This window comes from Lampris incognitus, chromosome 5 (genome assembly GCF_029633865.1).
Source record: "Lampris incognitus isolate fLamInc1 chromosome 5, fLamInc1.hap2, whole genome shotgun sequence".
In the NCBI taxonomy this organism is placed as follows: Eukaryota; Metazoa; Chordata; class Actinopteri; order Lampriformes; family Lampridae; genus Lampris; species Lampris incognitus.
Window position 1 is genome coordinate 2,812,443 of NC_079215.1, and position 12,521 is coordinate 2,824,963.

Here is a 12,521-nt window from a genome sequence, read left to right on the forward strand (position 1 = left end):
CTGAGACAGTAGATGCTGCTCTTTCTGACATGGACATGATGCCATGACAAGATTGAGAGAGAAAGGAACAACAAGAGCAGAAGAAGGGAGCGAAACAAAAAATAAAAAGGAGGAATATAAAACGGAATCAGTTAAGATTCATACTTCAACATTTCTATCGACCTTCATCTTAAGGGCCTGGTGTCCTGGCTGAAGACAGGAATTGATTGTGTATTGATCATGTGAATCACAACTTCTTGTTTAGTCATCTATAAGAAAATATGAATAAACAAAACATGGCCAAAGAAATTCGAAATAAAGTTGGAAATAGATTCAGTGGAAGAAATAAAATCAAGCATGTTATGATGATACGAGACAGTTTAACGTGGGTGTTTTAACAGTGGTACAAGTACGACCAGCTCCTGCTCATGTTACACTCCAAACAAGACATTTAGAGAGGGATGATGATGATGATGATGATGATGAAACTTTGATTTGATTTGGGAGATGTTTGTATTCAAATGTGTCTCATTTTGGATGCATGCAGGTGACTCTGATGAGTGTCCTCGGTGTTTTGTGGTGATGTGGAGAAAGAGGAGACTGAACACGATGAAGATGACGACAATACAGATGTGACGAGTAGTCACAGCATGCGATGACAACAGTCCGCCACTAGATGTCACCTCATCATCTTCATAACACAGGAGGCGTTTCGAGCAGTTCAGTGCCCCCCATAAATAAAACGAATGTAGGTCATTGCTTTTCCTGAGCAGACAGCCCCCAAAGCCCCTAAAGCCTTAAACTTACAACCGTTTATCCCCGTGTAGGCTCAGCTTGAACCTTTGAGGCCTAAAATGTAACATGACAGGCCTGCGCTTAGCAGAGGGCCGAGTGTAAAATAAGAACAACTCCAGGGGCGCACACGCAGATGCTCAACAAAACTCAACAACATGCATACCTCCTGCATGCATACTGTAAAACCAACCAAGTACCTCAGCTTTAACCGTGAAAAACCCTCACAACCGACCTGTTGCCAACGATGAGGCCATTAAAAGAGGATAAGTGCTGCGTTTATGTCCTTCTTTCTGTTACCCAGTACCGTGCAGCTGTATTAAGAATGGCAGGTAGCATTGTTTTTACCAACGGGTGACGTTTGTGACTAATTTCTTCTTCTTCTCTTTTTCTGTCAGTCTACAGGATAATCACCTATCAGTCAAAAAGCCATCCCAGACAGCATCCCGATGTGGGCCATTTCAGGCAGTGATGCGGCACTGATGGCCTTCTTCTGGCCCTGACAAAATGGATGTGAGCCTGAAGTGGCCCACATGTATAATAGCAAATATGGCTCAAATATGCCAAATCACATGTGGGCCTTTTTCTGGCAAAGATGCGGTGCTCTGGGCAACATGTGATCTGGATGTGACCCTGAAGTGCCCCGTGTGGTAAATGGTGAATGTGGCCCAAATATCACAAAAAAAATATGGGCCACCTTTAGCAAATATGTGGCACATGTGGCATTGCTATGGCTTGGTTCTGGCCCAGGAGCGGACTGCCCAGGTGCCGTCATTCCACACGGTATGTGGGCCGGATGAAGTGTCGGGTGTGGGACAGGTCCGGGCCACAGCAATTTTGCTGTCTGGGATAAGTGTTATATTTATGTCACTCATTCTGTTACCCAATACCGTGCAGCTGTATTAAGAATGGCAGAGTAGCATCGTTGTTACCAATGGGTGACGTTTGTGACTAATTTCTTCTTCTTCTCTTTTTCTGTCAGTCTACAGGATACTCACCTATCAGTCATAAAGCCATTGAATTAAATAGGAGAGTATACCCACATTCTCCTTAGTGATCTACCCATCTAGGTCACAGTATGTCCACTTCCCCAACGACCACCTCACCGCTGCTTATTTCCAGGTTTCAGACACACTTAAGGGTTAGCCAAATGGACATTTATTTCACGGTTAAGCAGCAGCATTATAAGAAAGAAGAGCGATTACCCAAATCTGGACCCCACCTGATGGAAATCAGTGTGGGTGTTGTAGCAATTTCAGACTCCCCTGCAGAATCTGACTCCCCTTCTGACGCCCATTTGGGTCAACGGGTCAGGGGTTAGGATTAGGGTTAGCCTAACCCTAACCCCTCAACGCCAACCCTCTTAACTCCTAACTGTAACCCCGGTTACCCTAACCATATTGGCCACGTTCATCCTAATCCATTCTTTTAATGTAAATGCAACACAGATTTGATTTGTTTTTCTGAGCAGAATGAAGACAAACATCTGACATTTTCAAATGAGAGTTGGGCCACTTTCATAAGCCACGAGGTCCTAGACCAGATACATATCCCCCCATGGCAATGCAACTGCAGCGAGAACTCTCAGATTGGTACTCGAGTATTGTTTTTACAGACCAACGTGTCAACAACAGCTCGTTTAAAAAACTCAGGGCAACACAGTCCCGTGGTTTTCCATCCATCCAAGGAGTACCTCAGCTGATCGATCGGTTGGGTGGCACATGGTTGCCTCATACACAGGGGTGGGAAATATGATCCAGGAAGGACCGGTGTGGCTGCAAGCTGTTCTGACCAAGCAATTAGTTACACACCTGGTTTTACTAATCAACAAGTAGAGTGTATGTATGCCAACGATGGGGCAACTCGGTCGAAACAAAAGCCTGAACCCACACTGGCCTTCTCTGGACACACACTGGCCTTCTCTGGACCCACACTGGCCTTCACTGGACCCACACTGGCCTTCTCTGGACACACACTGGCCTTCTCTGGACCCACACTGGCCTTCACTGGACCCACACTGGCCTTCTCTGGACCCACACTGGCCTTCTCTGGACCCACACTGGCCTTCTCTGGACCCACACTGGCCTTCTCTGGACGCACACTGGCCTTCTCTGGACCCACACTGGCCTTCTCTGGACACACACTGGCCTTCTCTGGACCCACACTGGCCTTCTCTGGACCCACACTGGCCTTCTCTGGACCCACACTGGCCTTCTCTGGACCCACACTGGCCTTCACTGGACACACACTGGCCTTCACTGGACCCACACTGGCCTTCTCTGGACCCACACTGGCCTTCTTTGGACCCACACTGGCCTTCTCTGGACGCACACTGGCCTTCTCTGGACACACACTGGCCTTCTCTGGACACACACTGGCCTTCACTGGACCCACACTGGCCTTCTCTGGACCCACACTGGCCTTCACTGGACCCACACTGGCCTTCTCTGGACACACACTGGCCTTCTCTGGACCCACACTGGCCTTCACAGGACCCACACTGGCCTTCACTGGACCCACACTGGCCTTCTCTGGACCCACACTGGCCTTCACTGGACCCACACTGGCCTTCTCTGGACCCACACTGGCCTTCTCTGGACCCACACTGGCCTTCTCTGGACGCACACTGGCCTTCTCTGGACCCACACTGGCCTTCTCTGGACACACACTGGCCTTCTCTGGACCCACACTGGCCTTCTCTGGACCCACACTGGCCTTCTCTGGACCCACACTGGCCTTCTCTGGACGCACACTGGCCTTCTCTGGACACACACTGGCCTTCTCTGGACACACACTGGCCTTCACAGGACCCACACTGGCCTTCACTGGACCCACACTGGCCTTCTCTGGACCCACACTGGCCTTCTCTGGACCCACACTGGCCTTCTCTGGACCCACACTGGCCTTCTCTGGACCCACACTGGCCTTCACTGGACCCACACTGGCCTTCTCTGGACCCACACTGGCCTTCTCTGGACCCACAATGGCCTTCACTGGACCCACACTGGCCTTCTCTGGACCCACACTGGCCTTCTCTGGACCCACACTGGCCTTCTCTGGACCCACACTGGCCTTCACTGGACCCACACTGGCCTTCTCTGGACCCACACTGGCCTTCTCTGGACCCACACTGGCCTTCTCTGGACACACACTGGCCTTCTCTGGACCCACACTGGCCTTCTCTGGACGCACACTGGCCTTCTCTGGACCCACACTGGCCTTCTCTGGACACACACTGGCCTTCTCTGGACCCACACTGGCCTTCTCTGGACCCACACTGGCCTTCTCTGGACACACACTGGCCTTCTCTGGACACACACTGGCCTTCTCTGGACCCACACTGGCCTTCTCTGGACCCACACTGGCCTTCTCTGGAGCCTGTTGCCCACCCGTGACCGAGTGTTTCATATGTAGGGAATAGTGAATGAGTGAACGACGGAGCAATTCTCAATAACTCAAATCTGAGCCAAGAAATTATTATTGTTAAAATCGTAATTGAATTATAAACCTTCTAATGTGAACGTAGCCACACAGAGCCACGCGCACGCAGGTGGTTTCCCTCTCCAGCCATCATCGCTCCGAGCTGACACTCGTTAACCTGGTGCTGTTGGGGTCCAAATGAGCCGCTGGAAATGACGGACGGTGTTACTATCAGTTAATGTTAGTAAGTCAGGTAAGGATGAGACACACTGGGTAGTTTTAGACACATATTACAGTTGTGTCGCCATAAATCCCAAAGGGGGCTTGGGTCAATATGACCGGTTGCTAATTAGTGAAGAGAGCATGAGGATTAATCAACAGAGCTGCTACGGACTGGTCCAGCTGGTGAGACTGGCAGGACCGAGTCTTCTGGCCCACATGGAGGTCCAGGCGTCTCGGGTCACCTGCACCCCACCACGCACTCTCTCCTCTCGCCCCGCCGTTCACAAGGTTGGCGCGCTGTTACCGACACAACCACCACATCCTGCACCGATGACGTAGGTTCCTGTTACGTCATTGCCGGGGACGCATCAGGACGCATCAGCGTTTACACTGGAATCCGGCTAGCGTAGCGGTCTATTCCGTTGCCTACCGACACGGGGTTCACCGGTTCGAATCCCCGTGTTACCTGCGGCTTGGTCGGGCGTCCCTACAGAGCCGTGTCTGCAGGCGGCAGGTCGGATGTGGGTATGAGTGGCCACGTGCAATGTACGCTACGAAAGCCATGTGGTGAAATGCGTCCCAGACCACCTCGGCAAGTGGTCTGAGGAACCGGTTCACAAAACGGTTTGGTGGTGGTTTGTGATCCGGTCGCAAAAAAACGCATTTTAAAACCAAGTGTAAACGGGGCGAGAGAGCCATGCGCGTGCAGGTTTTCCTCTCCACCAATCAGCACGCTGATACTCATTAATCACAGTGATACTCATTAATCAGCACAACTTCTTCTACGGACATGGGAGGGCTACTGACAGCAGCTCGGGGCGGTGACTGGTAGAGAGGAAGACCTGTATACATGGCTGTCTGTGGCACGTGGTTGAATATAACTTTAAATGAGAGGGGGGACAGAGAGGGGGAGAGAGATAGAGAGGGGAGCGAGAGGGAGAGAGAGAGAGGGGAGGGAGAGGGGGAGAGAGAGAGAAGGGAGAGAGAGAGAGGGGAGGGAGAGAGAGAGAGGGGAGAGAGAGAGAGAGAAGGGAGAGAGAGAGAGGGGAGGGAGAGGGGGAGAGAGAGAGAGGGGAGGGAGAGGGGGAGAGAGAGAGAAGGGAGAGAGAGAGGGGGGAGAGAGAGGGGAGAGAGAGGGAGAGAGAGGAGAGAGAGAGAGGGAGAAGGGAGAGAGAGAGGGGAGAGGGGAGAGAGAGAGAGAGAGAGGGGAGAGAGAGGGGGGGGAGAGCGAGAGAGGGGAGAGAGAGGGGGGGAGAGCGAGAGAGGTGAGAGGGAGAGAGGGGGGGAGGGGAGCGAGAGAGGGGAGAGAGAGAGAGAGAGAGAGGGGAGAGAGCGAGAGAGGGCGAGAGAGGGGAGAGAGAGAGCGAGAGGGGGAGAGCGAGAGAGGGGAGAGAGAGAGCGAGAGGGGGAGAGCGAGAGAGGGGAGAGAGAGAGAGAGAGAGAGAGAGAGAGAGAGTACAACGGCGGACTGTGGGGAGCCGGTCGCTTCCTGTCCCCGCGGTTCGGCGCATGTCTGCCAGTTTCCCGCGGCCGCAGCAGTTGAACCTCCTCCGGGGAGACGCAGCGCGCTCCACATCCTGAAGCGTTTCCACAGCCGAGGAAGAGGAGGAAGAGGAGGAGCAGGAGGCATTTCTCTCCGCTTTCCCCGAGTAAAAGGGAGCTTTGCTTTTTCTTCTTCTGGGGATATCTCCGCCTATTTTCTTCTTCTGGTGATATTTCCTCTTTTTTCTGATTTTCTGGCTGTGGAGGAGCGCTTGTGACAGTCCGCTGGTGAAAACGGGACCTGAGCCGGGCTCGTAGGGAGGACCGTGGGGCCGCCGGGGACCACCTCCCACTTTGGCTTTTGTTTGGCGGTTTCGTGGAGCAGGAATTCACCGGACTGCGGCCCGTCTGCGATGAGCCGTGCGGCGCCGCGGAGCGCGTGCTGAGAAGGAGGCTCGCTGCGGAGCGTGTTGAGAAGGAGGCTCGCTGCGGAGTGTGTGCTGAGAAGGAGGCTCGCTGCGGAGTGTGTGTTGAGAAGGAGGCTCGCTGCGGAGCGTGCTCAGAAGGAGGCTCGCTGCGGAGTGTGTGCTCGGAAGGAGGCTCGCTGCGGAGCGTGTTGAGAAGGAGGCTCGCTGCGGAGTGCGTGTTGAGAAGGAGGCTCGCTGCGGAGCGTGTTGAGAAGGAGGCTCGCCGCGGAGTGCGTGCTCAGAAGGAGGCTCGCTGCGGAGTGTGTGCTCGGAAGGAGGCTCGCTGCGGAGCGTGTTGAGAAGGAGGCTCGCTGCGGAGCGTGTTGAGAAGGAGGCTCGCTGCGGAGTGTGTGCTCAGAAGGAGGCTCGCTGCGGAGTGTGTGCTCAGAAGGAGGCTCGCTGCGGAGCGCGTGTTGAGGAGGCTCGCTGCCGTTGCTGTGAAGGTTTTGCTGCGCTGTGGAGCCTCGGCGAGACGGACGCCCTGCGGGAGGAAATGCTGCTGAAGGAGTACAGGATATGCATGCCCCTCACGGTGGAAGAGGTACGCTTCTCACACCTTCCTTCACCTCTTCTTCCTCTTCCTCTTCTTCTTCCTCTTCTTCTTCCTCTTCTTCTTCTTCTTCCTCTTCTCTGACGCCTCTTCCGCCACATGTATGGGACCTGTCCATCTTTATGTCTTTTCACTCAACCCGCCGTTGCTGCTGCTGCGGGGGGGGGGGGGGTGAGGTGAGAGAGACCCGGGTAAATGCGCTCACTCGCCCGCTTTGCGAGACCACTTCGTCATGAGCTTGTGAAACCGAGACCCCCCCCCCCCTCACACACACACACACACACACACACACACACACACACACACACACACACAACTTTGTTAAAAGAAACTCTCAGCGGCAGGGAAAGACCTCCACAAATGAGCAAAATAATCCAGTCAAGTAAATTCTTCATGAGACAGTCCGGCTTATGGCAGGAAACACCTTGTACTGTCTCATGAAGAACTTACTAGACTAACTGGGTTTTATATATATATATATACATACATATACACACACACACACACACACATATATATGTATATAAAACCCAATTAGTCAAGTAAGTTCTTCATGAGACAGTCCGGCTTATGGCAGGAAACAGCTTGCACTGTCTCATGAAGAACTTACTTGACTAACTGGGTTTTATGTATATACACACACACACACACACACATACATACATACATATATATATATATACACTACCGTTCAAAAGTTTGGGATCACCCAAACAATTTTGTGTTTTCCATGAAAAGTCACACTTATTCACCACCATATGTTGTGAAATGAATAGAAAATAGAGTCAAGACATTGACAAGGTTAGAAATAATGATTTGTATTTGAAATAAGATTTTTTTCACATCAAACTTTGCTTTCGTCAAAGAATCCTCCATTTGCAGCAATTACAGCATTGCAGACCTTTGGCATTCTAGCTGTTAATTTGTTGAGGTAATCTGGAGAAATTGCTTCCCACACTTCCAGAAGCAGCTCCCACAAGTTGGATTGGTTGGATGGGCACTTCTTGCGTACCATACGGTCAAGCTGCTCCCACAACAGCTCAATGGGGTTCAGATCTGGTGACTGCGCTGGCCACTCCATTACCGATAGAATACCAGCTGCCTGCTTCTGCTCTAAATAGTTCTTGCACAATTTGGAGGTGTGTTTAGGGTCATTGTCCTGTTGTAGGATGAAATTGGCTCCAATCAAGCGCTGTCCACTGGGTATGGCATGGCGTTGCAAAATGGAGTGATAGCCTTCCTTATTCAGAATCCCTTTTACCCTGTACAAATCTCCCACCTTACCAGCACCAAAGCAACCCCAGACCATCACATTACCTCCACCATGCTTAACAGATGGCGTCAGGCATTCTTCCAGCATCTTTTCATTTGTTCTGCGTCTCACAAACGTTCTTCTTTGTGATCAAAACACCTCAAACTTGGATTCATCCGTCCACAACACTTTTTTCCAGTCTTCCTCTGTCCAATGTCTGTGTTCTTTTGCCCATCTTAATCTTTTTCTTTTATTGGTCAGTCTCAGATATGGCTTTTTCTTTGCCACTCTGCCCTGAAGCCCAGAATCCCGCAGCCGCCTCTTCACTGTAGATGTTGACACTGGTGTTTTGCGGGTACTATTTAATGAAGATGCCAGTTGGGGACCTGTGAGGCGTCTGTTTCTCAAACTAGAGACTCTAATGTACTTATCTTCTTGCTCAGTTGTGCAACGCGGCCTCCCACTTCTTTTTCTACTCTGGTTAGAGCCTGTTTGTGCTGTCCTCTGAAGGGAGTAGTACACACCGGTGTAGGAAATCTTCAATTTCTTAGCAATTTCTCGCATGGAATAGCCTTCATTTCTAAGAACAAGAATAGACTGTCGAGTTTCAGATGAAAGTTCTCTTTTTCTGGCCATTTTGAGCGTTTAATTGACCCCACAAATGTGATGCTCCAGAAACTCAATCTGCTCAAAGGAAGGTCAGTTTTGTAGCTTCTGTAACGAGCTAAACTGTTTTCAGATGTGTGAACATGATTGCACAAGGGTTTTCTAATCATCAATTAGCCTTCTGAGCCAATGAGCAAACACATTGTACCATTAGAACACTGGAGTGATAGTTGCTTGAAATGGGCCTCTATACACCTATGTAGATATTGCACCAAAAACCAGACATTTGCAGCTAGAATAGTCATTTACCACATTAGCAATGTATAGAGTGTATTTCTTTAAAGTTAAGACTAGTTTAAAGTTATCTTCATTGAACAGTATAGTGCTTTTCCTTCAAAAATATGGACATTTCAATGTGATCCCAAACTTTTGAACGGTAGTATATATATATATATATATATATATATATAAAACCCAGTTAGTCAAGTAAGTTCTTCATGAGACAGTCTGGCTTATGGCAGGAAACAGGCTTGCACTGTCTCATGAAGAACTTACTTGACTAACTGGGTTTTATATATATATACATACATATATATGTACATATACATACACACACACACACACACACACATATATATATATACATATACACACACACACACACATATAGAGAGAGAGAGAGAGAGAGAGAGAGAGAGAGAGAGAGAGAGAGAGAGAGAGAGAGAGAGATGAAGATGCTTAAAACAAAGGGTTGACGTTTATCTGAGGGGGGATACATTCCAGTGCATTAGTTAGTTATTGGGACTCAGTAGCACACTACTACCAGACCTTGGGATACATTTCTTGTTACAGTGCCATTTAAAAGTGGTCTCATCGTCATTGATTTCTATTGAAAGAGGGACAAATACATACTTGGTTACATACCGAATAAGGAAAACTATCTTTAATGTTCCACTCCTCATTTGTTGAGCACTTTTATCTAGACAATTGATGGTTTCCGGAAAAAAAGCGATATATATGTATGTGTGTGTGTGTGTGTGTGTGTGTGTGTGTATATATGTGTGTGTGTGTGTGTGTGTGTATATATATGCATACATATATATATATATATATATATATATATATATATATATATATATATATATCGTCAAATCACCCATCTGCTAATATATATCCAGCAATGGCATGAAACAGGCTTGTACTGACTATACTCGACTCACTGGATTTTATATATACACACACACACACACACACACACACACACACACACACACACAAAAGGAGCGTTGTTATGGCTGCGGCGGTCAACACCTGGTAGGTGCACCGGTTCTGTCTCCGTTCGGACCTTCTCCTCACTAACCTTTTGGACACATTGCCTTCACTGTGTGTTAACATGCTTGGCCTACACACTTACCCCTCCATTAGAGCCATTTCTGTAAATGTTTTGTGGGCCCCCCCCCCCCCGCCCTTGAATTGGCCGTTGCATCATTTCCTGTGTATTGCTAACCCCCCCCCCCCCTTGTTTGCTCACGCGCGTGAATAAATGCATTGAGTTTGCATTTAATTTGCACGGCGCTACGGGATGCACATGACCGCAGCACAATGCTCATCCTTATGCAGAAGCATGACCAGCTTGACCCAGGGGTGCCAAATCCATTCGGTGGTCTTTCATGTAAATGCCTGCTCTTATTGAATTCCCGAGAGGGCCGTTTTCTCAACGTGGGCAGTTCAGTGCATTTATTTATGTTTGCCGTTGTCTAACGGCTCCGTCTGTAAACGGATGAAGATAACTGTGCAGCTGTCCTGTCATTCATAGCAGGAAGTGTGACGGCGACTTTTCTCAATTATCAGCCAGGTCATCGGTAGGACTGTTGTCGTTGTGAATGAGCGTCTTTTTCTTTTTTTAATGGGTTTCTCGGCCTGAGGCTGCTTGAAAATACTGAAGAGTTCTGTTGAAATTACAGTAGCACCTCCTCATCGGAGTCCTTCACAGGAGGTATGAGGTCTTGTGGCGGAGTATTTACTCAGTGAAGGCTGAAGGAGAAATCCCTTTCAGTTAAAAAATAATAAAAAAGGTAATATGAAGGCATTTGATCGGCTGAGTTGCAGCAGTTTGCTGTCTGCCAGGTAAATAATTGGGTACTTCTAAATCTCCCGTGTACTCGTTCACCTCCGTTGCTCGGTGATGCGGCGCTAGTGGTGGCACGTCACCCCCTATTCCTCCTACGACGCTGATTCTTCATGCGTTGAAATGTGTTTCTCTAACATTATTCGACTCTTTTTAAGAAGCACAATATTTTCCTTCGAGAGCGTGTGTTTATCAAAAATGAAAGACTGGCCTTGTGTGCAGAAACACCCCCTACAGTCACTACTTTGCAGACAGACTTCTGGCAGCAGTTACTCTCCCCAAGTAGGTCTGTATGAGCATGAGCAGTTCGCTCTGAAGCATGGGCACATTTGCTCCAGCCCTGCCACATGAGACGGACAGCGTCAGTGGATAGCAGATATCGGGTCATACTGCAGGTGTTTCTTCCTTTTCCTTGGCATTTTTTGCATATTTTATAGCGGACAGCGAAGCGAAGGACGGGAAACAAGGGCAGAGAGAGGTGGTAGGACATTAGACGAAGGTCCCTGGCTGGAGTGGAGCCAGGCATGTTGCGGTTATGTGGCTCGTGCCGTAACCGTTCGGCCACCGGGGCGCCCGCACCGCAGGTTTTTAAATGGTGGCTGGCTGCACGAGCTATTCTAGAAATCCGTCATCGTCTTAGACGTTTTTACTGTGTGCTTAGGGCCATGGTCCTGCTGGAGCATGAGGCTTCACCCTCCACCCTCAAGGATTTGCCTGTATTGTCCTCCACCCACATCGGCCCCAGTGGCAATGAGCTTTGCAGTCGCTGTTGCTTGAAGGTTACCGCGTGCGTCGCCGTGCCTGAATGTAGGGACGGCGTTCCCCAGGCGCCAGGCTGTGTTGGATTAACCGAAACGTAATGCTTTGCTTCGGGCCGAAGAGCTCGGCTCGAGTCGTTGTGGTCTTCTGGAAGGTCTCAGGTTTTGCCCCATGGCTTCTCACTCTCCCAAAGAGGCCGAGCGTCATCTGTTGGAGTAAATAAAAATACAGTTTGAGTAATTTTTTAATTTCACTTTGCAACACAGCAGCACAAAATAACAAAAAATCAGTGGGGGTGGAGGAGATTCTTTTGAAACCGCTGTTGGTTGTGGGTGGGTGTCCCAGAGGGACTGTAGTAGATCACCATAGAGGGGGAAAAAGAGGCTATTTGCATTAAAGTTTTAAACCTTGGTCCCTTCGTGAGTGAACTGCATGGAGGAGGGCAGGTTGTCTGCATTAGGGTAACACTTCAGGTCTGTCAGGCGGGTCCGTGAGGATATTCCTGAAAAGGTATTAAAATTATAGAACGATCCAAATTATTTAGATGTTTTTATGAAAATATATAAGTATGCGGCACAGTGGTTAGCACGGTCGCCTCACAGCAAGAAGGTCCTGGGTTCGAGCCCCGGGGTAGTCCAACCTTGGGGGTGGTCCCGGGTCGTCCTCTGGGTGGAGGTTACATGTCCTCCCCGTGTCTGTGTGGGTTTCCTCCGGGGGCTCCGGTTCCCTCCCACAGTCCAGAGACATGTAGGTCAGGTGACTCGGTTGGGATAATGGATGGATGGAATACATAAATGTGTTGAATTGTATCAAATGTCATATAAAACGATCAGTATTAGCAGTGTTACGGCAGGAAAAACAGAC

The 12,521-nt window shown here is 49.5% G+C and overlaps 1 protein-coding gene across 1 annotated transcript in view; it reads left to right on the forward strand.

The window, feature by feature from the left end:
* The first annotated feature begins 6,728 nt into the window (after positions 1–6,728).
* The window catches only part of pitpnc1a (phosphatidylinositol transfer protein cytoplasmic 1a), a 151,801-nt gene continuing 146,008 nt past the window's right edge, over positions 6,729–12,521 (forward strand). Inside the window, 1 exon segment of the mRNA XM_056280767.1 lies at positions 6,729–6,903. Within this exon segment, the coding sequence (XP_056136742.1) occupies positions 6,856–6,903 (48 nt within the window). The 5' untranslated portion in view covers positions 6,729–6,855.